The 23,177-nt window shown below is 46.7% G+C and overlaps 1 protein-coding gene across 1 annotated transcript in view; it reads left to right on the top strand.

Annotated features, from left to right (window-relative positions):
• WDR59 (WD repeat domain 59) overlaps window positions 1–23,177 on the top strand; it is a 43,536-nt gene that overhangs the window by 7,709 nt on the left and 12,650 nt on the right. The window contains exons 5-17 of the mRNA XM_010191229.1: window positions 996–1,033; window positions 2,979–3,067; window positions 3,529–3,645; window positions 4,608–4,685; window positions 5,699–5,855; window positions 7,565–7,644; window positions 9,474–9,606; window positions 12,694–12,818; window positions 13,390–13,554; window positions 14,369–14,464; window positions 15,863–16,019; window positions 17,288–17,357; window positions 17,603–17,756. Of these exons, the coding sequence (XP_010189531.1) occupies window positions 996–1,033; window positions 2,979–3,067; window positions 3,529–3,645; window positions 4,608–4,685; window positions 5,699–5,855; window positions 7,565–7,644; window positions 9,474–9,606; window positions 12,694–12,818; window positions 13,390–13,554; window positions 14,369–14,464; window positions 15,863–16,019; window positions 17,288–17,357; window positions 17,603–17,756 (1,459 nt within the window). The remainder of the gene's footprint in view (window positions 1–995; window positions 1,034–2,978; window positions 3,068–3,528; window positions 3,646–4,607; window positions 4,686–5,698; window positions 5,856–7,564; window positions 7,645–9,473; window positions 9,607–12,693; window positions 12,819–13,389; window positions 13,555–14,368; window positions 14,465–15,862; window positions 16,020–17,287; window positions 17,358–17,602; window positions 17,757–23,177) is intronic.

Genomic DNA, 23,177 nt, shown 5'->3' with positions numbered 1-23,177 from the left:
TGTAATGACACCCTAGAGAGGTAGCCCTGTGGTAAGGGTAGCTGGAAATTCCCCACTTAATTTTTCATACAAAATAATAACTTCCTATTTAGGTAGAAGTTCTTAGAGGAAGAGGTGCTGTCCATTCCAGAAAACGTTCTGCTTTTCAGCTAATACAAAAAGCTGAAGACAATATTCCTCGTTTTCACTGGCAGTAGCTGGAAATTCCCCACTTAATTTTTCATAAAAATAACTTCCTATTTAGGTAGAAATTCTTAGAGGCAGAGGTGCTGTCCATTCCAGAAAACGTTCTACTTTTCAGCAAATACAAAAAGCTGAAGACAATATTCCTTGTTTTCACTGCCGTCTCTCATGAAAGGGCAGGTGACTTCCTGAGGAGCAAGGTCAAAAGGCACATTATTGCCTTGATCTGTGTCCTGGCTGCTGGGAGTTGTCATGGTGCCGCACTGACTTCTGCCAGTGCAGAGTCTGCATGCAGCTGGGCTTATTTCCTACTGATTTTGTTGTTGTATGGTAGACATGAAGTCTTTGCTCTGAAGTCACTGCCCCATCTGCCTTGAATCAGGGTCTGCAAAGGCTTGACAAACACATCAGTAGCTTTTGTCAAGTTTTTCCACAGCTCTGTTTCTTCCTTTTAATCCTCCTGGGAAAGGCTGTTTTGTTGCTTCCTACAGCAATGCTTTGAGGCCAGCGTTCCCTTTCCTTCCGAATTGCAACGTGCCACACTTTGCATTTGCTTCTCCTTCCTCTAGTCCCATTCAGCTCCATCCTATGTCCTAAACTTGCTGCTGTATGTGGTAGCAAGCCAGAATAGCTGTTGTCTTCCAGCTGGCCACCTCTTTATTTCGTTTAATGTGTACTTTGGTAAGCAGAAGGCACATTAGCTCCCAAGAGGCAGCAATAAAACTAGTCCTAGAATAGCAAGGAGCTCACTGGGGAGGCTGGACCTGCTGGGCTATGCTGTGGGTACTCACGTTAGCCATGTTGTGTTTCAGAGACACCAGGAAGCCTACAGTCTCCCTCTCTGCAGTCGGTAAGTATGACGTGTGTATGTGATGTAGGCATTAAACAAGCCTATGCCCCTGCTGTTATTCCTCCCTCCTTTTGTGCTCCATGGCTGAACGGGGAGGAGTACGGAAGTGCCACCACATGTGGTTGTTCTGGGTAGCAGCAGCCTGAGAGGCTCCAGCTCACAGAATGCAGAAGGGATGTGAAGACCTTGGAGGTTCTCAGGCGTGAAGAGCAGTGGTGGTGCTTGGACTGTCCGTCCTAAAATCGGCGGACGGTCACATGGCATTTGTACCTTCTAGACACGAGTAGCTTCTTCCCTGTGAAACCACCCTCTTGTGCTGCTTTTCCTGTGTTGTCTGTCTGGAATTTCTCTATGTCCTTTCATGTTTGGTTAAATCAGCTGAGAAACTAAACTGCACCCCAGGCAGTGGTGTTGAATGCTGCCGACTGTGAGCCTGCCCTGTTATGTACTGAGGGGCTGGGTGCATTAACCAGGTGTATCTGCTTCCTTGGGGCACCTTCAACGTGCAGGCAGCTGCAGCGGTGACATGAAGGTACTCTTTGGGCTGTGCTTGCTCTGGAAAGTCACTTGTCACGGCTGTTGGCAGTGTGACTGTCCAGCTGCCTGTAATAGCGCCTGCCAGCAGGTGCTGTGTGTCACTCCTCACTGACTGCGTTGGAACCGGACAAAGTATGGATGACGAGCAAAACGTCCTTTTCCTGAGCTGCTGTCCCCTGCACTACGGCACCGTGTATCTCTTATGCTGTGCTACTTAGATCTCCTTAGGCTACACATCCGCAGCGACTCTCCCTTCCCTCCCAGCCAGCAAACCTCTATCACAGCGATGCAAAAACCTTACTGAACCAGAGAGAAGCAGCGTTTGGTTCTGGTGCCTGGATTGAGGTTTCACAGGTCGGCTGAGCCAGCCCAACAGCTCGCTCCCCAGAAAGCTTCCTTCCTTCCATCCCCAATTCTGCTTAGTGCTGGCCCAAACGTTTGTGTGCTCTTCACTTAGTGGATCAAATCAAACAATTGGCAGCCTATTTGCAGCTTTTTTTCCCCTGGATTAGCTTTTTTTTGCCAGGTTGTCAGAATGAATCTGCTCACCATGCAGCAGAAGGTGAGGCATAGCAGCAGGCTGAGATCTGTTTAGCTTTCTCATGGGCCTTACCATTCCACTAGCTTAAAATGTATTGAAAACACTGGCAGAATAAGAATGAATAGAACTTGTATTTTTCTTGCACTGTCTGAATATCCACATCAACTTAAGCTGTTTTCTGCTTCTTATTAGAAATAACAGCCCATATTCTGATTTTAGGCCCTTGACTGAGTCCCTCATGATATCCCATATAATCATATGTGGACCATCATCCATTTCTTTACAGTGCCATTGATGTCTTTGACTTCTCTGGTGTATTTTGACAGTTGGGCCTTCCGGTCTACCCGGTGAGTCTGCCTCCAGCCGACCAGGCTCAAGGTCCACCTGCGCTCCAGCCTTCTCCTACACCTGTATTTTAATAATAGATCAATAACACTGCTTCCCTGTATAACATCAGACAGTGTAGAGACAAACGAATCAATCCTTAAGCACCCGGAAGAAACTTGAATGGAAGCAGAAAGGATCTGGGAGAGAGGTGATGAACTTGCAGTTCTTTTTCAAAGGAAGTTGCTCCATCCAAGCTAGTGGACATGAGTATTTTAATCAGGTACAGCCCGTGGCTAGCAATTGCGATGAAGATCTCTAGACCTGTAAGTGGAACACTTGCTTCGTGGTCCTAAGTACACAAACACTGTGCTGAGGAATCAGGAATTCATCATTTTTGTGCCATCTTTCGTGCTGGCTTCTGGGATATCCTTTCTCTGAACTGCCTTTCCTGTGCTAAGGAAACTCTAAGCCCAGGTCAAGGCTCTACTGTGCCATTTGCTTTTTAATTGCTTGTTTTGACCTGCTCTGTTTATGCTGCAGCTGGAGCTTCCCAGGTGAAATGGAACAAGAAAAATGCCAACTGTTTAGCAACAAGCCACGATGGAGATGTCCGAATATGGGACAAAAGGGTAAGCTGTGGGGTTTTTGAGTAATCCGTGCATATTGCCACCTACCTGATACAGACACCCCTCTGGTCACAGACAGATACTGGGAAAAATGTACTACTTCATCCCAAGTCTCTCTTGTGGGTTGATTTAAAGTAGAGAGATGTGAGAGCCCACAAGCCTGAAGAGTGTGTAGATAGTGTCCTTCCCCAGAAACTGTCTTCATTAACATTTTACTTTTGGTCTCCTAGTACTTGACTGTTTTACTGAGTGTGAAGTATGGTTCGGGGCTGCACTCAGTGACTGGAATTTGCCACACCTTCACAGGACCTTTCCTTCAACCACTTCTGCTGAGCTTTTTGCCTTCCCCCAGCAGGAGAGTGTTCTACCTCTCCTGCCCTTGTTAAAGTGTCAATTTTTATGCTAAAGAACTAGACCAAATTTCAGGAACCCCGTGCTGAGGAGGAAAATGTCTCTCCTTGCAGAAACCCAGCACTGCAGTAGAGTACTTGGCAGCTCATCTCTCTAAAATCCACGGTCTGGATTGGCATCCTGACAACGAATATACGCTGGCCACTTCCAGCCAGGACAACTCTGTCAGGGTAAGTGTTGCTTCTGGGACTTCCGCTTGGGCGATGTCAGGATGGTGGAGCAGATCTGCTCGTACTGCTGCTGAAACCTCGGGGGGTGCTTGCCGTTGGCAAGATCTGGATCCTCGTTGCTTAATTTCTGGCAGCCTGTGTGTGTTGAGCCAGGGGTGTGTTTACAGAACAGGCAAAAAAATCATTACAGGATGGGTGCACATATGTTTGCCACATATCTGTGGTGGTTTGGACAGTACTGAAGCTGAAAACAACCGCCTCTGCCTGTTGCTTGCCAGAAGGGAGCTGGCCACGCATGCCAGAAGAGCCTTCTCCCCAAATTGCAGTGTTACCAGCCTCAAGCGGATTACAGCAGCTTGGGGGGAGATGTACTTCAGCTCCTGGGATTCCCAAGTTCATGTTGAATTGGGTTATCAATAAGAGACTGCCTGCAAGCATTGCTATGCAGGGCCTTTTACTTGAGGGGGAATAGTGTGCTTTATGTGTCAGCCAAATGGAATTCATTCACATTTAGCTAAGCTCTAAGGCAAATGCAATTGATGTGTGTTCTAGCAGAGCAAAAGGTTAGATTCTTCATTACGAAATTAGCAGTAACAGCAGGGTGGGCCTGCCTCCAGCCTGCTCTGTCACATTGGCTGGGAGCCTGCAGGGTGCCTTGTAACTCTGAAAGTCCAAACAGGCCGCTTGTCTCCCCGCTCTAATTACTCAAGCTATGATCACTGTGAATATGACCCCAAGTCGCTCGTTGTCTACAGGATGCTGCCAGATGCTGATAGCTTGATATTTGTCCTTTGGGGCCGTTTCTGCTGTTAATGAATGGAGTTACTAATGATGCTGTGGGCACCCTGGCATGTTTTCTGCTCTGTTATATCTGCAAGCCACACGGTAAACTGCAGCCTGAAAGTACAGCCAGCTGACTCTTGCCTTTGCTTGTCTTTTGGGTTTGTGTTTTTTCTTTTAAGTTCTGGGATTACCGTCAGCCTCGGAAGTACCTCAATATCCTTCCCTGCCAGGTTCCTGTCTGGAAGGCAAGATACACGGTGAGTGAGCAACTCCTACCAGCCCTACTTGTGCTGTGAGAGCAAATGCATGAAGAGATATTAAATAAAGAAGAATGGCTGATGGGCTTCTCACTAGTTTTACTGCTGGTTATGATTGAGTTGATTTTAAAAATCCCTTTTGGTGCTTAAAAGGCCCAGAAAAGCAATGTCTGCACTGGGGGCACTCAGGAGAAGGAATGACTTGCAGTGTGAGATTCCAGTCTTTGGCACCATCCTTCTGGAAGGCAAAAACCCAGATGCAGGTGGTTGGCTCTGGGAGCAGGAGGCTCACAGAGTGGCTGCTGCTCTCACTGTCCTGTTTTTCCACTCAGCTCTCATATTGCTACCTATTGCACAGAGCAACGTGGAGGTCTTCTGCCCGAGTGCCTCTTCTACTTCCAGGGTTTCCAAATGTGCCATAATGGGCTCTCACAGCATATCAAATCCAAGAACTGTTGCCTCTTATAGAGCAAACACCCAGCCATGTGAAGCAAAGGCTTTTAAGATCAGTCATATCCGTTCTCTTCCCCAGACATCTGAATGTGGCCTGAAGCCAGTGCTGTGCCTTGCATCTTTGATCCCCTTTCCCTGTCTTCATGGTGGGGGGTGTAGGACTGGGTTCTGAGTGTCGTGACCCTGAGCAGCTGCTGGGGCTCAGTCCCCAGGCTGCGGTTCTTGCAGCTCCAGGCAAATTGCCATAAGGATCCCATGTGAAAAGTCAAGGGTGAAATCCCTCTGGCTTCACAGCTGATAAGTGAGAGAGCACCAGAAAGGCATTATTAATCTTAAGTGAGTTGCATTGGATATCTTGGTGTACTGCATCTTATCCCTTTTAAGACACTGTTTTTGCAATTGCCTTGGACCCTCCCAGTTTTAGGCCTGGTTCTGTTTTGTGCTGAGTTCCTTTAAAACCCACACGTTCTTGGTAGGAAAAGGAAAAAATTAGATCATTATAACAGCAGCATGGGACTATAACTCCCCAAGGCTAACTGGAAAGGTGTTTCTCTCTCAAGCCTTTCAGCAATGGGCTGGTGACAGTGATGGTTCCCCAGCTCCGTCGGGAGAACAGTCTTCTTCTCTGGAATGTCTTTGACTTGAACACGCCTGTCCACACTTTCGTGGGACATGACGACGTGGTGCTGGAGTTTCAGTGGAGGAAGCAGAAGGAAGGTGAGTTCGGGGATGGATGTGCTCTTTCCTCTGCGCTGTGGCCATCGGCCACCCAGGGTGTGGGGGTATGGCTCCTGGCTGCAATGCTTATGCTTTTGCCATTTGACTCTGGCCTTTCCTTGGAGTAGCTCCTACTCCATCTCCTACCCACCTCCCCCTCAGGCTACAGCTGTTTTATACTTGTTTTATGGCACTGCCCACAGAAGCATTGCTCTGTTGTTTCCATGCTAACAAAGCAAATCCACTGAATGCTGAGTGGGTCAGTGGTGACTCTAATAGCTTCCTCTCTCCTGTAAGTCTATTTTTAAATGGATCTTTCAGAATAAATTGTGCAAACTATTAGATGGGTGCATGTGTGCAGGCACCCTCCCCCTGCTCAGAGCTGCAGGCTAACCAGTTAACCCCTCACATCTCTGCCTGAATCAGCAGCCTCCAGCATATTCCAGACCACAAAACCAGTGAACACACCTTATCTGTGTGCTGGCAGAGGCAGGGGAGGGAGAGCGTGGGATAGAGAGGCTGCTATTAGAGTTCAATCCTGACTAAATTTTCCAGAGTAGGCAGCTAAATTTAGGAGATTCCATATTAGAAGTTGGATAACCACACAGAGCACAGCTTTGTTCCCAGCACCTCAGCTGCCATCGACACAACGAGCACTTCTGGCCATGGTGTCACTTGTGGTACTGCTTTGCGGTGCCGTGTAAAAGTTCTGGTCCAGCCCTCTGACACCAGCTGCTGGAGCAGTTCAGTTAAGTCACCTTCTCTGCAATTTGCTTTTCCTCTTTCAAGAAAAAAAAGCAACATGGAACCGTGTTAGGATCTGGAGGCACAATTTAAGACAGCTTGTGTATGAACATTCAACCCTGCAGTTGTGTTGTCTTAGCTGAGTTAATGGATACTTATCCAAGGCTGGAAGTCGTGCTTGTCTCAAGCAACGTAAATCAATCACACACAAGCATTCCAAGTCTCCTTCAATGTAGAGACAACCAAGACAGCACAGATGTCCTTCCACAGAGTCTGCAGTGCTGTATTTAGACAGCCGCTGTGCCTCAGCAGAGGGGCGTAGGAAGCAGCTGTGCAGCAGCAAATTCCTAAACGCAGCAGCTGTTTGACAAGGGCAACTTAAACTGTATCACAAGGCCTAAGCATGGCCATAAATAAGTCTGTGTACCTTTATCTGTTGACAGATAGTGTGTGGCTAGACGTATTTCATTACAACCTGCATTTGTCTTGGCATCATCCAAGTCTTGGGAGGAAAAGGGGAGAGGGTAGAACCAGCTTCTCTTAGCTTAGAAATGTTTTAAAACATAGGCATCTTAAAATATATGATGAACTAAAAGATACTTTGATTTTACAGTTATTGTAAACATAAATCAATTTTTAAGCTACTACTGTTTCTTCTGCTTAAGTGGTGTAGTAGAGCTTGTTCATTTGTAGTTGGAAAACTCAAATCACAGTCGTTATACTTACCTTGTGCTTTTTGTTTGTAAATTATACCCCATATAGAGGTGTGGTAATGTGGTGCGGGCAGGCATAAAGGCTGGTGCACCTAGGTCAGTTCAAAGTGGAACAGGACTCGTTCTGCCTTTAGTTTAGTACTTTATGCACTGGGTCTCAAGCTGGCTTGCTTGAATCTGTTTACACTAAACGCAGGGCTGAGATAGTCCCTGGTTTTGGTGGGGTCTGTAAGTTGTTTCTCTCCTTTTTAGGTTCTAAAGACTACCAGCTGGTTACGTGGTCCCGTGATCAGACTCTGCGGATGTGGCGGATTGACTCGCAGCTGCAGAGGGTACGTAAATGCTTTTGCTCTTGAATTGTGACCCAGTCTTTCTTCTGGTATCCTAGAGCTGCAGACACAGCAGCCAGCCGCCACTTCACTTCATGTTCAGTTCCAGCCCAGAAACATCCCCAGGGAGACTTGTGATGAGGCCTCTCTGTGCCTCAGAAGCTTCTGTGGAAGTGCAAGGCCGCTTTGTTGTGTGACAGTAAGTGCAGAAGTCGTTTGGCAAAGGTGGAGATCAGTTTATGCCTGTGTTGCCTCTGAAGATGCCACCTCCATGGCTGTAAGACTATGACTCTTTCTTGGCATTTCAGAGTCCAGTTTGCAGCTTAGAGGCTCATTGAGCTTGGTGTCTTTTTGTATTTGACAGAGCTTGAAGAGTTTTACTTCCGTAGACTTGTTCTGTCTTTTCTTGGACCTGTGTAACTTTCTGTCATCTTAACTATCCTATGAAGAAAGAGTTTCATGGTTTTTCCGCATGTTGCGTGGAAGATCAGCTCCTTTCATATGTTTGTTTTGCAACCTGCTGGTTTCATTACCTTGAAGGTTAAATGAGCAGCCTTCTTGTCCGTGCTACTCATGATTCTGTAGCTCTCCGTCACATCCCTCCTCAGCTGACTCCTTTTTCAAGTCAAAAGGTCTTGATTTACTTCATCCCTTGTATGGGAACTTTGTCCTTTTGTCTTTCACAACCCTTTTTCAGTTCTACTGTATGGGGATCTGAGCTTTGTTCCTTCCAAAGAATTCCCAGTACTCATTTTGTTTTTGAAATTGTTGGGCATAATTCCATGAAAACATCAGCTTCGTCTGGCCTCTACATCTTGTTCCCTCAGTCAGCTTGGACTTGCCAGTTTTCCCCTGTATGCATTGCTTTATATTTATCTGAAGTCCATCTTTCATTTTAACACAGTTACTCCTGTAAGGTCGTTACGTGATTGTTTGCAGTCAGCCACCCTTGTTACTCTCCTTAATAACTTGGTGGCATCAGCAAACCTGGTCATGTTGCTATTCACCTCCTATTCCAGGCTTTTAATGAATATGTTGAGAAGCATGCGTTCCCAGCACAGGTCCTGCAAGAGTCCTGCAGGTCTGTAACAAACCTCTGTGAAAAATGACCCTTTACTCCTACCTGATATGAATATTTTATTTCTTTCCTGTCTTTAAACCAATTGTTCATCCATTTTTTTACTTTACTTTTCCTCTGCTGGCTCCCACTCTTTTGTCCTTGTCTTTGCTTCGATCAAACTGTTCAAATGATGGCATGTTACTGGTGACCAATGCTGTAAGTTGCTACAGTGCACCCTTATCCTTTCTCCTCCCTGTGTTTCGTCTCTTCATCTTCCCTGTTTTCTTGTGCTGAACTTAAAATACAAGTTTTCATGGTCTATTTTTGGTACAGGATCTAGATCTCTAGGGCCCTTGGTTCTCTAGATCCTACTGGTGTGTAAATATCAAAAACAGAGAGTGTGCTACTACTGTATCCAGTCTGAAAAATGAAACCATTTTTAACAAATTAATTCCAGAAATTAAAGTTATATCAGTTTTAGTTTTGGTTTAAGTAAAACTTCTGTTCCTTAGACTAGCCATGTTAATTAAGTGGCATTGTATGTGAGCAGGAGATTTGGCCAGGCTGTCTGAGGTGACCGAGCTGAAGATGCTAGAAAGTGGAAGATCACCTGTGTTTGTCACAGAAACAGTGCTGAGCTCTTAGTCATGACATTGTGTGGTCAGATCTACCCTGCAAATCCAGCTCCCTGGAGAAATGAATTGTTTAGTGGTGGCTCTTTCGACATCTTGGTTTCTGTTCTGTAGCGTGTGGGTGTGTTTGTCCTTTCCAGCTGTGCGCTAACGATATCCTGGATGGAGTCGAGGATCTCATCGATGGGATTTCTCATCTGCCAGAGCCAGACAAGACCCTTCACCCCCAGGACTCTGAGCCCCAGCATAACTCTGGGCATGGGGATGAGGAAGGTGAGACAAGCGATGGGTCATGGAACTTCCAACACAAGGTGTTTGTGTGTTGGGAAGATGATGCATCTTGGTATAAGAAAACAACTTCATAGGCAAAGCACAGACTGGTGCTGTTTCAAAGATTAATGGATTCTCCGACACTAGGGGTTTCTCAGGATGGTCCAACCAATTTTTTTCTCCCCTAACACAGTGATGTCATTCTAGCTGTAAAACAGAGCCCTTTGTCACTAGTAGCATTTAATTGAGTTGTCTTTATGTTACAGTAGTGATTTCCTGCCAGAAATAAGGTAGTTGGAAAGTCAGTTCTGGCTCTTAAGAGGGTAGTTCAGTTTAAGCTGAGAGATGATCCCACAGAAGAGGGGAGCATATCGGTAAGGCTCAAACTGCTTACATGGCACGTGGTACCTAAACACTGGGGGTCACTGCGTGAGCATGCTTTAACGTGGAGGTGCTTGCTGATGTCTTCTCCCGTCCATGAGACATAGTATGGAGACAGCTTGTGCGTTTGTCTTCATCACGTCCTGATATAGAGTGGGTAAAGGCAGAGCAGAGAGGGAGGGATGGGATCTCAGTTCAGAGTACCAGATGGGTGGATAGGAATGGGTCAGAGGCTTTAATGGAAAACGTCGATTTGGCTTTGTGGAAGAGAAGGCAAACGAGGAAAGCATGTAAAGGAGGGTTTGTGTGGTTAAGGCTCTGGCCAGGTTAAACATTTAGAGTCTTAGTGTTTGAAGTACCAGAATAGAAGAGATCGCAGCAGCTGAGACCCATGTCGATGATGTGCATGTGACAAAGCTGTCCAAACAGGTTTCTATTTCTGATATTGAGGAAGAAGAATTGGGTGCTCCCTTGCCGTCGTGTTAACTCAGGTTTTAATACACAGTTCTTTTCTGTCTTGTAGCAGGGTGCTACAATGGACTCCGTGTGAGGAGCTTACAGGAAAGCAATTTGATTCTCCCTTTGACTTGCCAACAAACTGGAGAGAAGGGTAGGAAGTGGTCTGATAGGTGTCCTCTGAAAAAAGGAGCTGGCTGCGAGGTCCCTTAGGGAAGCCATCTCTTCCTAACTAGAAGTTTCCTGCCCAGCAAATCTCAGTGAAGTTCCTCTCTGCCACCTGTCCTCTGTGGCAGCAGAACAAGTTTCTAGAAGTTGCCAGCACTGCTGTCTACATGAGGGTTTTCCAGTACATTCGAAAGAGCCCTGGTTACGTGTGCTCACCAAGAGCAGTGCTGTGTGGGGAAGCACAGCCTCTCTTGCTCCAGCTGGGAGCATTGAGTGTTCTCATTCTGGCTGCCCGACCTCGTTTTCCACAGGAGAGAGTTAACTCTTTCACTGTTCCCGCTGAGGTCACGTTCATACACGTTCGTGTGGTTTCTGTGTGGATCTGGCTTTGGTTCAGACTGTTAAGGTTTCCCTTGTGGCCAAAGGGAATGAAAATGGCTTTTCTGTAGCAGGGTAGATTTTGCTGCAAATACCGTGACTGCAGGATCAATGCTCAAGCAACTCCCTAGGTAGGAATTTCAATTCTTTCTACCCTAAAAGCTATTGTGGTCTGCTGATGTTTCGCCTTGGAGGTGGCTGCATTTCAGCTGCAGACAGAGTCTCCATGTTAGATTAGTAAAGCACTTTGGGGGATCTTTGAAGAGAACGGCGCTCTGCAGATCAATCAGAAAGCTCACCAGCTGTGTTTTCAGTGTACAGCTCTCCTCACTGGCTGCTGCCTATAAAGGATCTTCAGGAATCTAGACAAATATGTGGGCTTTTGGGGATTAGAAGCTAATTGGAAGGGAATGGAAGGAGAAGACAAAAGGAGGGCACTGCTCATATTGGGAACCTCAGAGATGGCTTTCTCAGTAAGCTGTGTGGTGTTTTGAGCTAGAAATAATGATCTTCCCTGAGAGCCACTGATCTTCCTTTAATCCCCTTTTCAGCTCCCTTTGTGAAGTATATCTAAGCACTATAATAAAACTGCAAACAGGAATAAGTAGCTGAGCATCATACCTATCCAAATTCAGCAACCCGCTGGGCAGCAGTAAAACCAGGTATATCTGTCCTGGTAGCAAAGTCAGTAACTTTCAGGCAAATGCCTGTAAAAGGAAAGCTTTGTGCATTCCTTTTAATTTATTTTTTTTTTTGCTAGGAATAGTTTGTGGAATATGATATTTCAAGCGTGAGAATGGCAGCTGAATAATTGGGGCTTCCCTTGTGTCCTTGGAGCCATCATCCAAAAATGCATTTGGTCTTCTTAGGAAGTGGTGCCACATCAAAGCCCCCTTCAGAAAGAGCGGCCTCTGCCCTAATGGGGGTTCGTAGCAAGAGTTGAGGCAAAAGCCAGACACGACCACAGGCAGAGACCAATTCTTCTGAAACTCAGTCAAGTTTGCTATCATAACCATAATTCCTTGTGTCCTGCAGCTCTTGCCGTGCTGTTTCGAAGTATTCTGACCTTCAGGGGTTATTGTCCTCCTGAAAACTGCTGGCGGTGGAACTGGATGGCAAGACCCAGCATTTAGATGATTCTTTAAGGACCATTAAAGCACTAGAGTGCTTTGCAACGTTAAATGCAAACGCTACTGCAAATGAATTAAGCCTTTCATAGGGCCAGAAATACCCTCTTCTCTCTCCCAAAGCCTTATTATACTTTGGAAGCATTCCCTGAAGGCCAAGAGTATGAGGGTGTGAGTCCCAAAGACCAGAGCTCCTCCTGGAGGGAGATTGCTGTGGCAAAACCAAGAGGCTCCAGTTCAGCTGTTTGTGACTCTGGCGGTGCTGTACAGGGAGAAGAAGGGGTCTGAAAAGAGTAGAGACAGAGCATTTAGGGCTGTACAGAGTACAGGCAAGTTCTGCAACCTTCCTGGGAAACCTGTGTGCAGATAAGTTTGGTTTTTTGAAGAGCAGGGCTCAGAAGCCTGCCTTTAAACAACAGCTGAGACCCTCCAGCTTGCAGGCCTCTGCCAGCTAAAACTCATACCTCTATGTGTCCAAAAAGCAGAGGAAAACTTGCTGTCTTGGCTGCTTCCTGGCATCGTGGGCCAGAAGTCTGCCTATTATAGCTTGTCTCAACCTGTTCTCCATCTTTCCTATCAGCCTTAAAAGAAGATTTCCTGAATGACCCCCTGGTGGGAAAGAAAGCGGACCAATTGGGGCTGCCTCAAACACTGCAGCAGGAGTTTTCGCTGATCAACGTGCAGATCCGCAATGTCAACGTGGAGGTAAGTAGTTTGCTGGCTTGTTGTGGGCAGGCTGGCTCATCAGAGCCTTTAGAAGGGAACCTTCTTTGCTGCAGTGACTGCTGTCTGTAAACACGGTTTATTGTGAGCTGTAGAGGTCCTCTTGGCCAGGGGCAGGAGGAAGGAGGATGATCCCAGACACTGGGAGTGAGGGAAGTGTTTCAGCACAGTAAATACACTGGCTGGTCCCGAGAAGGCTGCACAGTGTTTTCCTCTCTGCCTGGATTGCAGAGTTGAAAGTGACTTGTTCCACTACACGCAGCCAATCTCATTTCAGCTCTTTCTGAGCCAGATCTGCTGAGTCCTCCATATCCTGCACTCTCTCCCTCAGTTTTGGCATCTCCCTTGCATGCCAAACCTTTCTCTGTGCATGGAAGCTGGCTGGAGGCACAGCACTGTACTGGGATGGGAGCTGCCTGTCTCCTTTCCCCACCCCTGTGGTTTCACAGCTTGTGGCAGGTCCTGATGTAGTTTTCTGAGGCAGTGGTAAGCCACTGTAATTTTAAAGGTACTTGGAGATGTAACTACAGAGCAATTGCTTTTCCTCACGCAGATGGATGCGGTGAGTCGTAGCTGTACGGTGTCGGTGCACTGCGGCAACCACAGAGTCAGGATGCTGGTGATGTTCCCTGTCCAGTATCCCAATAATGCTGCACCGTCCTTCCAGTTCATCAACCCGACCTCGATCACTGCCTCCATGAAGGCAAAGCTGCTGAAGGTTTGTGGGGAGTGTGTGTTGCCTTTAGGAGTATACAAATGCTGGATACTTGATGTCTAGATGACGCAATAAAACATCTGACCTTGCTGAAGACATACCAGTTGTTGCTTTGGACATTGTGGACCTCCTAGGATGAGGGGTTTTTGGGCTTACAGCCCCGTATTTGCCTTTCTCCAGTGGTGCTTTTGGAACACGTGTTCTACACTGCTGTATTTCTGTGTGAGGTACATTGTGTGACGATCCCTAGCATCCTCGTGCAGTTGCCCCCAGCTCCATAATAGACAAAATGGCCAGCTAAGCATCCAGCTGCAGAAAGATAATATATTTGAGCTGGGACGTTGCTTCCTGCTCTCCTCCACAAACTGTATTAAAATAGAGGGAACTTTTCACACGGGCCCTGCTAATTTCAGACCAGGTGTTTGATCATCTGGTGTAGGAAGTTCTGTTGCTGATGAAATCTCTTCCCCAGCAGGAGGCAGATGGGTCAATTTGGGTTCCTTCCTGAAAAAAAAAAACCTGATTCAGTTTGCCACAAACTGGTATGGAACGTGTGAGCTACAGCAGTATAGAAGCCCAAATCCTGGTTCGGAGTGTGCTGAATCTTGGTGAATCCTCAGTGCTCTGACTGAAGCTCACAGTCGTTTCTCAAAACAAACACCACACCAGCGGGTCAGCGTGGCTCCAGTGGAGGTTATGGGATGTCTTTGGCATCTCTGGAGATTCTGACACCTTAGCTGCTCTGCAGACAAAAGAAATGATGTGGGGAAGGTGTGGATGTAACCATGATTCAAGCTGCATCTTTTATGTATTGCAGATATTGAAAGACACTTCTCTGCAGAAAGTGAAGCGGAACCAGAGCTGCCTGGAGCCCTGCCTGCGCCAGCTTGTCTCCTGGCTGGAGTCTGTTGTGGTATGGAGGACTGCATGGGTTTTCTGCTCTAGTTTGTTGTCTTCTCCCATGTCCCACACTTCTGACTCTGCAGGAAGAGTCTGGCCTCATTAGACATGTAAATAGACCCCTGTGACTGGCTGTTACTACACTTGTGTAAGCATTTCTGATTAATGTTGGAGGAAACTGCGTGGATGATTAGATGTGTTTTGTTTCTGGAAGTAGGGTCCTGAAGGTTTGCTGCATTGGGAAACTCTGCATGCTCACCGATATTCATATGACAGGGGGTTGGAGCATCTTAGTGGTGCATGGTAGCTTTCCACCTCTGAGTATATCGCATTGAGTGCCAGGGCATGGTTATCGTCTGTGAGAGAAGATAAGAGGCCTCAGGGAGCTGATGGATTCATTCTTGTCTGAAAGGCAGTGGCAGATGTCTTTACCTCCTCGGCTCTAGTCAGAGATCCTGCTAGTCCTATTCTAGGGTCGTTGTTTTCTTCCCTTTAAAAAAAAAAGGAAAAAGCTGTGAAAGTCTGCTTTTTCTGCAGCCTTGTGCTCAGGTTTTGTAGAGCTGATACTGCAGATAAATCCAAGTCACACTCTGCCCTTAGCTGAGATCTGCGATACCTGCTCAGCATCCCAGTGTCAGGTATTAGGTCTGTGTGTGGGTGAAGTGTACCAGAGTGGGTGTTTTTTGCATTCAGGAAAAGATTGGAGAGTCTCCTCAGGTTTCTTTTCCAAGAGGTTTTGTTTATTCATCACAAATAAAGGGCTGCTTTTTTTTTTTCACATGGAAAGGCTTAATTCTGTTTGGTTTCAGTAGTAATGTTGTAAGAGTGGGAACTTTCTCCTGATGACTCAAGCCAGGCGCTGCTGCCTTTAAAGAATTCCTTTAAACCTAAGCTGTAGTGCTCTTTATCCAACTAAACGCAGATTTCTGCCCAAAATCCTATGGATAGGCCTGAGATCCCCCAGTACTTCACACCACGTGCCTTCCTCACTTCAAGACTCCCAACCTGCATTTGACCCCGCAGTTGTGTGGCGTTCCTGTTTAAGGAGGCTTTGTCTCACATCATTGAGGTATCGGGTTTAGCTCAGCTCCCTGTGTTGAGAATCATATCCAGAGTATGAAGGTCAGATTTTCTGTATAGTTTCCCACTGTTTCACCCCAAGTTAAGCCATTTCAACACGGCTGTGGTGGGAGAGAAATCTCTGGACAGGCAGCCAGAGAAGCCCTTTCCTCAAAGGTAAATGTGCTTGCAAGTGCCTTTGCAGCCAGAGCAGTAATCGTGCTCTGTGCTTGATCTGGTCTGGCTCAAAGGACGAGCACCTTCCATGAGGCTGCTTGGCAATGTCCAGTGCCCCAGCTGGGTTTCCTTCCTGTGGCAGCAGGAGTGTGACCTTGGGTAACTTCTGTTTCAGAACCAAGAGGACAGCACATCCAGCAATCCCTACGCTTTGTCAAACTCCGTAACAGCCCCCTTGCCCACGTTCGCCCGGGTCTCCAATGCCTATGGCTCCTACCAGGACTCTAACATCCCATTTCCACGGACCTCTGGAGCCAGGTTCTGTGGTGCAGGTTAGCCCCATCGCTGATAACGTTACAACAGCTACCTGGGGGATGGTCCTCTTAATGTCTTGGGGAACGAGACGAGGCTATGGTCACTGCCGTGCGATGAGTAAGAAACGGTATTGAAGTAGCAACGCTGGGATAAATTTATAGGTAGTGAGACTAGTTAGCAACTGTTTGCAGTTGGTGGTGTATGTGGGGTTTTAATATTTGGAAATCCAGGTCTAGCTGAAGAGATTGGCTTGTGGCATGCCAGAGGCATTGACAGACCTCTCTTTTACAGAAGACTGATGATAGCCTTTATCCTTGCCTAGTTCTCTCCTACCAGCATCAAACTGCTGAACGTGTTCTGGTGGTGCTCAGTCTTCACAAAATTCCTGATTTGTAGTCGAACTTAGCCCTTGCTGAAGCCATATTCTTGTTACTAACCACTCTTTTCTCATTCTGCAACCTTTCTCTTGTCCAAAATAGCTTTCCTAAAGTCACTGGGAAACCTCTAAATGGGAGATGGGGTGCAATCATGTCCAGGTTTCAAGGAGAGTGCACAGTGCAAAGAACATCCTTAAAAACAGGTTAAGGTCTGAGTAAGAGCTGTTAAATTTCACTGAGCTGTTTCAGATGCAACCATGCCTCCTCCAGACCTGACTGCAATGCAATTTGAGCATGTTTTGAAAAGCTGCTTTTCATACAGACCTCACTGAATTCCCAGCAAAAGTGAAACAGAATAGAATTGCATTGAATAGGCTCAGTGAAACCTGCTGGGTCCTGAAACTCGTGCAAGAGCGGGTGGCTGAAGACACTCGAGATGCTAACAAATGGGATAAGACTTGTGAGAGAGTGGTCTGGAGTTGGCTTCAGATGGCTGGGGTTATCCTTTTGAAGAGGAGAGTTGTGCAAGCTGCACTGGTTTCTCTGCATAGCCAAACATCACCTCCCTTGCCTCTGGAGAATCAGTGCTTGACAGGTTCTGGTGGAGAGTTAAAACATGAGTATCTGTTTTCTTATTTTCTTTTACTATCATTTCTCTGACACCTGTAGGCCCCTTGAGTTTTGATGCTTTTAAGACAATCGTCTCAACAAAACGTGCTCTTTAATGGGTTTGCAGGGAGTGGATTCGGGTTCAAAAAAACTAGTCTACTTGTAGCTTAAAAGTGCTCAGGGTAGTGGATAGGCCCCCTGACTCTGATACCGTAAATGAGCAGGTTTCCCTGTGTAAAGCACTCCTGGGTGATCCACTCCTCCTTGTGTGATCTTTATGCTGTGTCCTGTCTCTTCAGGGTACCTGGTGTACTTCACGAGACCCATGACCATGCACCGTGCGGTGTCCCCGACAGAGCCCACCCCCAGGTGAGTACCCTGCGTCGCATTTGAGGTGTGCTGCTGTCTCGGGCAGGAAAGCAGGAGAATGCAGATCCTACACTGAAGCTACTGACCTCTAGTGTTAGCTGTGCCTTTGACACAAGGAGCCTGGTCCCTTGTATCACTGGCCCTCAGCAGAGACTCCTTTCAAATCACCTGAAACGATGTCTGTGTGAGCCTCCAGGGCAATTTGGTGTGTGTAAGCTCCTGAAAGTGTTTTTTCTCGTTTCTAGGTCCCTGTCAGCTTTATCAGCGTACCACAGCGGCCTCATTACTCCAATGAAGATCCGCACAGAGACTCCAGGCAATCTGCGTTTGTACAGTGGGAGCCCAACACGCAGCGAGAAGGAGCAGGTCTCCATTAGCTCCTTCTACTACAAAGAGAGGGTAAGTACCAGACCAAAAAGCCTTTCCAAACACTTCAGCTTTTATGCCCTGTATTCTTTTCATATAGCTGTGAGCATTGCTGGTAACAGAAGCTTCATATTCCTCTCAAGAAAGCACCTTTTTACAGGCAGCTCTGTAAAAATGTCACGTGGATTTACCTCCTGTTAGTAACTTCTTCAATGATCCTCTCTAGCATTTTGCCTGCTTATTTTTATATCTCTGTACACTGACCATCACAGCTTCCTGTTTCCCTTTGCATTACACAGGGTTAAAATCTCACGCTTAAGAAGCTGTGGTCTCCAGATAAGTCCATATAGGCAACTCTGCCTTTCTCGGCACTCCCTGATGTCTGTAACTGCAAAGGGTTGTGACTCTCTGCAGCTTACTGACAACCTCTCCTGGATTATGGGTTGTATTTGGGTTATTTCTGTTACAGATGTCTCTTGCAGGAATATGTGCCCCTTTGGACTGTTTTAAACAAAAATAATTTCTACATAATTCTCCAAGTATCTTTTACTCCACATACTTCTGGTTTAGGTGTAGGTCTTGCTTTCACTGCTGTTTACAAGCAAAGCTTTGGAGGAGAGTGGAATTGTTTCCTTCTGGGATACACTGGGTGAGGAAGCCCCGTTGGTAAGTGTAGGGCGGCCTTAGGGTTGTTCTGAAGCAGCTGAGCACCCAGTGTGCCCAGAGCAGATGCTGTGGGAGTAATGGACCGTGCAGCTTGCTCAGAAACAAACTCTCTGTGCTTCAGCAGGGGGTGAAGTGGCTTACAAAAACATGGTAAGCTTCCACTGGGAGCTTGAGAATTCAGGGTGTTTGGGTAGTTTGCCCACTGGCCATGTTGGGGGTACACATCTGCTGCAGCAGTGGAGAGCTTCCAGGTACCTCAAGGAAAGCCAGGAGCTGTCTGCACTCTGCTGCAGCGCAGCTTGGGAACTCCTGTCACGGGAGCAGAGGGAAAGTCAGAGCCTTGAGCTCTTGTTCCTCCTGGGCACCGAAAGAGGTCTCAGCTTTCCAGTAGTCCTGGATGAGGCGTCTGACTCTGTCCTGCTTACGTGATGCAAGTTGGTCCTTACACCTCCCAGCTGCAGGGTGAGCCTCTTTCCCCATTGCAAGAATTGCTTCCCTACAGACCCCAGAAGACTCCTGGAGTCCCTGTTCTGTTTATTTTTTCCCCACGCAAACTTCTTTTTGTTGAGAAGAGAAAATGGTGCTGCCTGGATCAAGAATTACAGCTTGTTCTAGTCTTTGCGGGAGAGTTTATTTAAACAGCTACCTCTGTCCTCTGCAGCGTGCTTGTCTCTGACACGCAGCTCTCTAAGATGACAGACAAGGCTTAAAATAACATGTGGAAGAGGCTTGGTGAAATTTCATGTGACCTGCCTCCCTGGCCCTTGTACTGATGGCAACAAGATTTTTGTCAGAGGGGAACAAGTCAAGAGGACAGAGCATGTGTGTAGCCACGTCTGCTGAAAGGCAGAGAAAATTCCTCCACCCTCCTCTCTGCCAAGTGATCTCCTCGCACGCTGGGTTGGAGGAAGCGTAAGGGCCCTAGGAGGGAGCTGGCTCAAATGTTCTTGCACACCAAATAGTTTAAAAACAAAACGAAAACCCTGCATCTCCCTTCAACAAAGTTTTGCTGACTCCTCAGGAGTTGGTGACACGGCCTCTATCAGATCAGCGCTACACGTTTTTATGTCATTTCATTGTGAGGATTTTAAAAAGCCCAGACTGAGTCTAGTTAGGTGCTTGCTCTGAAGCTTGGATTTTCTATTTGCATTAAATAAAAATTGACATTTTCTGTGTTAAACTCTCATGTTATGTAACTTGAGCCCCAAAACTCAATTTGTCAGCAATTACGAGGTGTTTAAATCCTGTGTAACTACAGCTGGCATCGCTGCCATTACCAAACAAATGGAGTTTGGCCTTTGCTAGACAGGAAATATGTCATGTTCCCATAAAGGCATTCTGAACCCAACAGAGATCTCCTTAGTAAACCAAAATGAAGCTAAAGCTAGCACTGAGGCTTTCTGTGCTCATCTAAATGTACACACACAAGCACACAGGTATATGTGTGTGTATATACACGTCTAGCTCACTTTTTATTCACACGTGCACGTTTCTCCTTTCTTCCTCCCTCTTTTTCACTCCTCAGAAACCCTCCCCTAAAGATAGCAGTCAGCAGAAAGGAGAAGCTGTAGCCGTGCTGTGGCAGTTGCCATCAGTGCCATCAAACATGGATGTTGCTTAAAGAAGAGGCCATGGCTGTGGTTTTTCTCCCTGCAGTTAGAGGGTCGCGCCAGTGTGGACCTGGGGACAGCTCAGCCTTGCCTGAGGGAGAGCTGTACACAGAGCTGGTAACAGCAGTGTCCTCATGCTTCCCGTTGGGGAATTTGGCAGAGCTTAGAAACTGCTGCTTCTCAGGACGCCCCTCAGGCTTTGCCTGGTGCCTTCCTGGTTGCAGACCTCTCAGACTCACGTTGCTCAGGACTAGGCTGGCAGCAGTGGCTGCCTACAAGAGAGCAGGACTTTGGGGATTGACTGAGCTTAGTTTTAGTTCTGTCCACTGTACCAAATTTCTTCCAACTAACCCTTTTCCTTCTTCTCTAGTGAGGCCAGGTGGAGGAACCTGTCTTCTCCTCTCTGTTTCTCAGGGGGCCTGCAGCCAGCCCCTGCCCCCTGACTGCAGGGTTCTCCCAGCAGCGAGGTGCAAGGGAAGGTAGAGGCTGAAGGCATGGCTGATGGTCCTGACTGCCTGTCATCAGCTGGAAATAAATGTAAAATACATTGTATATGACACAAATAACCCTTTTTATTGTGTTGACTCTTACAGAACTAGAACAGAAACTTTTTTTTTCAAGTGAGTGCACAGTGATTTGCTTTGAGAGATTCCATTTATTATTGCTATAATACTGCACTGAGTACTTAATGGGATGTTTGCAAGTTTGCAGTGATAGCCTACTTTGGAGCTATTCTGCATAGCCAATCAGTGAATTTGATTGCTCACTCAACCTGAATGAGTTTCTCAACCCATAATGACAATTTCCACGTGGCACTGCCAAGTAGCAGGGTCTCTGCATCCCTTCTGATACCCTGACATGCGGCTTTTATTGTTTAAAATGAAAGTGAACAGTTACAGCAGGTTCCAGTGAATGAAGTCCTGGAGAATGCTGGATGTTGAAGGGATATCTGTTTATCTTGCTTCCTGCAGTTTTCTGTGCCATGGCACTGGACAGCTGTGTTAAAAATGATGCAGCTTGCACTTATCTGCTCTCCTCTTCAGCCAAGAGGAGTAAAACTGGTTAGAGTAGGAGCCTGGCATGCGGGGCACTAAGGTGTTGTCCTCTGCTCTGCTCTCAGTTCATGGCATGCACAAGGCCACATGAAGCAGTTCAGTGCTTCTTGCAGTTAGACAACTCCATGTGAAAGACTCTATTCAGATTTTGAAAGACTTTATTCAGATTGGTGGTTGCCGAAGTCTTCTGCAGAGGCTGGTGTGAGGCACAGACACAGCAGCCCTTGCTTTGCCAGGGCCATAGGTAATGTGTAGTACAATTGTGTGCGGATGAAAGTGGGGTGAAAGATGGTTTGCAACTGTTCGTTGTGTACCAGAACCATTGGGAACTGTGTCTTTTACTCTGCTGGTTCAGGGCACTTTTAATTTCAGTTTATTTACCTCTGTCTTTAATTTTCTTGGTGTCTTTCTTCCCTTTTCCTGGGTATAACGTTTTCACACACAGATGTCTCCTCGCTCTGCCCGGCGACGTTGGTCCATACAAGCAATTAACGACTTCCCGGTACTGTGCGCTGTGCTAATACTGTCCTTGATATAACCCTGTCTTCTGCCCAAGGGCCCAAGAATAAAATGCCACCTGCCTGCCTTTGAGTAACCTGCACAGAGCTGGGGGACTTGCACTCCACACAGGGCCTAGAGCTTCAGTAACAGAAATGCACGTGTAAGCGGAGAGGAGCAGACATGAGTTTGCAGGGTACAAATACTGCCCTACAACATGCCCTACAACTGTCCTAGCGGTCAGGAAAGGATGCCAAGGGGTAGTTTGAAGTGTAAGAGAAGCTCAACCTCTAAGAACCAGAGAGTGCATTGCAGGGGAGCTGAGAGATTATCATGCATCATCAACCAACTGATGAGACTGACAGGAGAGCACCTCAGTTCTGAAAAGATGAGACCTTGCTGGAGAGGGAGGATCGCTTGGGAGCTGTGGAAGAAACAAACTGGTTGAGTTGCTGACAATGATCCATCATCTCATTAAAATGAGCTGCCTCTTTGCAGTGCAGTGCAGTGCACCATAAAATCTTATTTCCTGGAGCAATAAATAGAATTTCTCCTTAATTTTTGATCTTCTACCAGCCCTTGGGATTGTACCACCCTGCATTCAGTTGGAGTGGTTGTACTTCCAATGCTGCTGGCACATGCTCCCTTCTCCTGGTACCTGCCCTTCCAAGACCGCTTTGACGGTTGTTTCCCATTAGTCAGAGCCACATGTCCCTCAAGCTCAAACATCTTTCGTGTGAGTATCTTGATGGTATCAGCGCTACTCAAGCTGTGCTGTAAATTTGGGCAGTTACTATCTCATCATTCATCTGCCAAGCAAAGGCAAAGCTTAGAAAACTCTGTTTCAATTTAAAGATGATCTCTTTAGGTCTGTGCCAACAACTGGGTTCTCACAGCTGCTGTCCTTCATGCTATCTCTTCATAAGACAGCAGGGAATTAAATAGAATTCAGTAACACCTAATTTAACTCGGTATAATAGGATCAAGCCTTCTTAATTACAACAGCTCTAAGACTACACTAGCAAATAATAGGTGAAAGAAACTAGAAGTAATTTACTTGACTCCATCGAGGCTTTTTGGAAAGAGCCATTAACGAAATGTGAGCAGTGGAGGCAAGAAATGAAGTTCTGGCTTGGATCGGGAACAGACTGAAAGAAAGAAAACCAAGCGAGGAACTTGCCAGCTTGTGGTGTGGTAAATTGTGGCCCCACAGCTTGATTCCCTTACCACTGGCTTGGAAGGAAGAGCAAGTCGTGATGTGACAAAGTTATAATTCTGTGTAATGCGTACTTTAAAATGTACATGGATTAGTCCAGGCCTTGAAGGGGTGATTGTATTTCCATGGGTAATCTTTGGAAGAGGCTATTTTGTGAGGCTAATCATGCTTTCTAAAGTGGACAGTAGCGCCCAAGGCGAAGATGCAGGTATGCATGAGGAGAGGTGTAGATTTGTGCAGACTGGGTGCCTTCCTGCTGGAAGAAGAGCTCAATGTACTCAAGGTGCTCAGGGAAGCAAGAGCTTAACAAGTCTAGGAAAAGGACTATTTCCTCCTTCCGAGGTGATGAGTCGCCTCCAATGCAGAAATGCCTGGACTTCAGGGCAGGTGAAGCTATTTCTTGATGGGA

This window comes from Mesitornis unicolor, unplaced genomic scaffold, assembly GCF_000695765.1.
Source record: "Mesitornis unicolor isolate BGI_N332 unplaced genomic scaffold, ASM69576v1 scaffold1249, whole genome shotgun sequence".
Classification (NCBI taxonomy): domain Eukaryota; kingdom Metazoa; phylum Chordata; class Aves; order Mesitornithiformes; family Mesitornithidae; genus Mesitornis; species Mesitornis unicolor.
The sequence above is the reverse complement of the archived record's forward strand: the minus strand, read 5'-3'. Positions and strand labels throughout refer to the sequence as shown.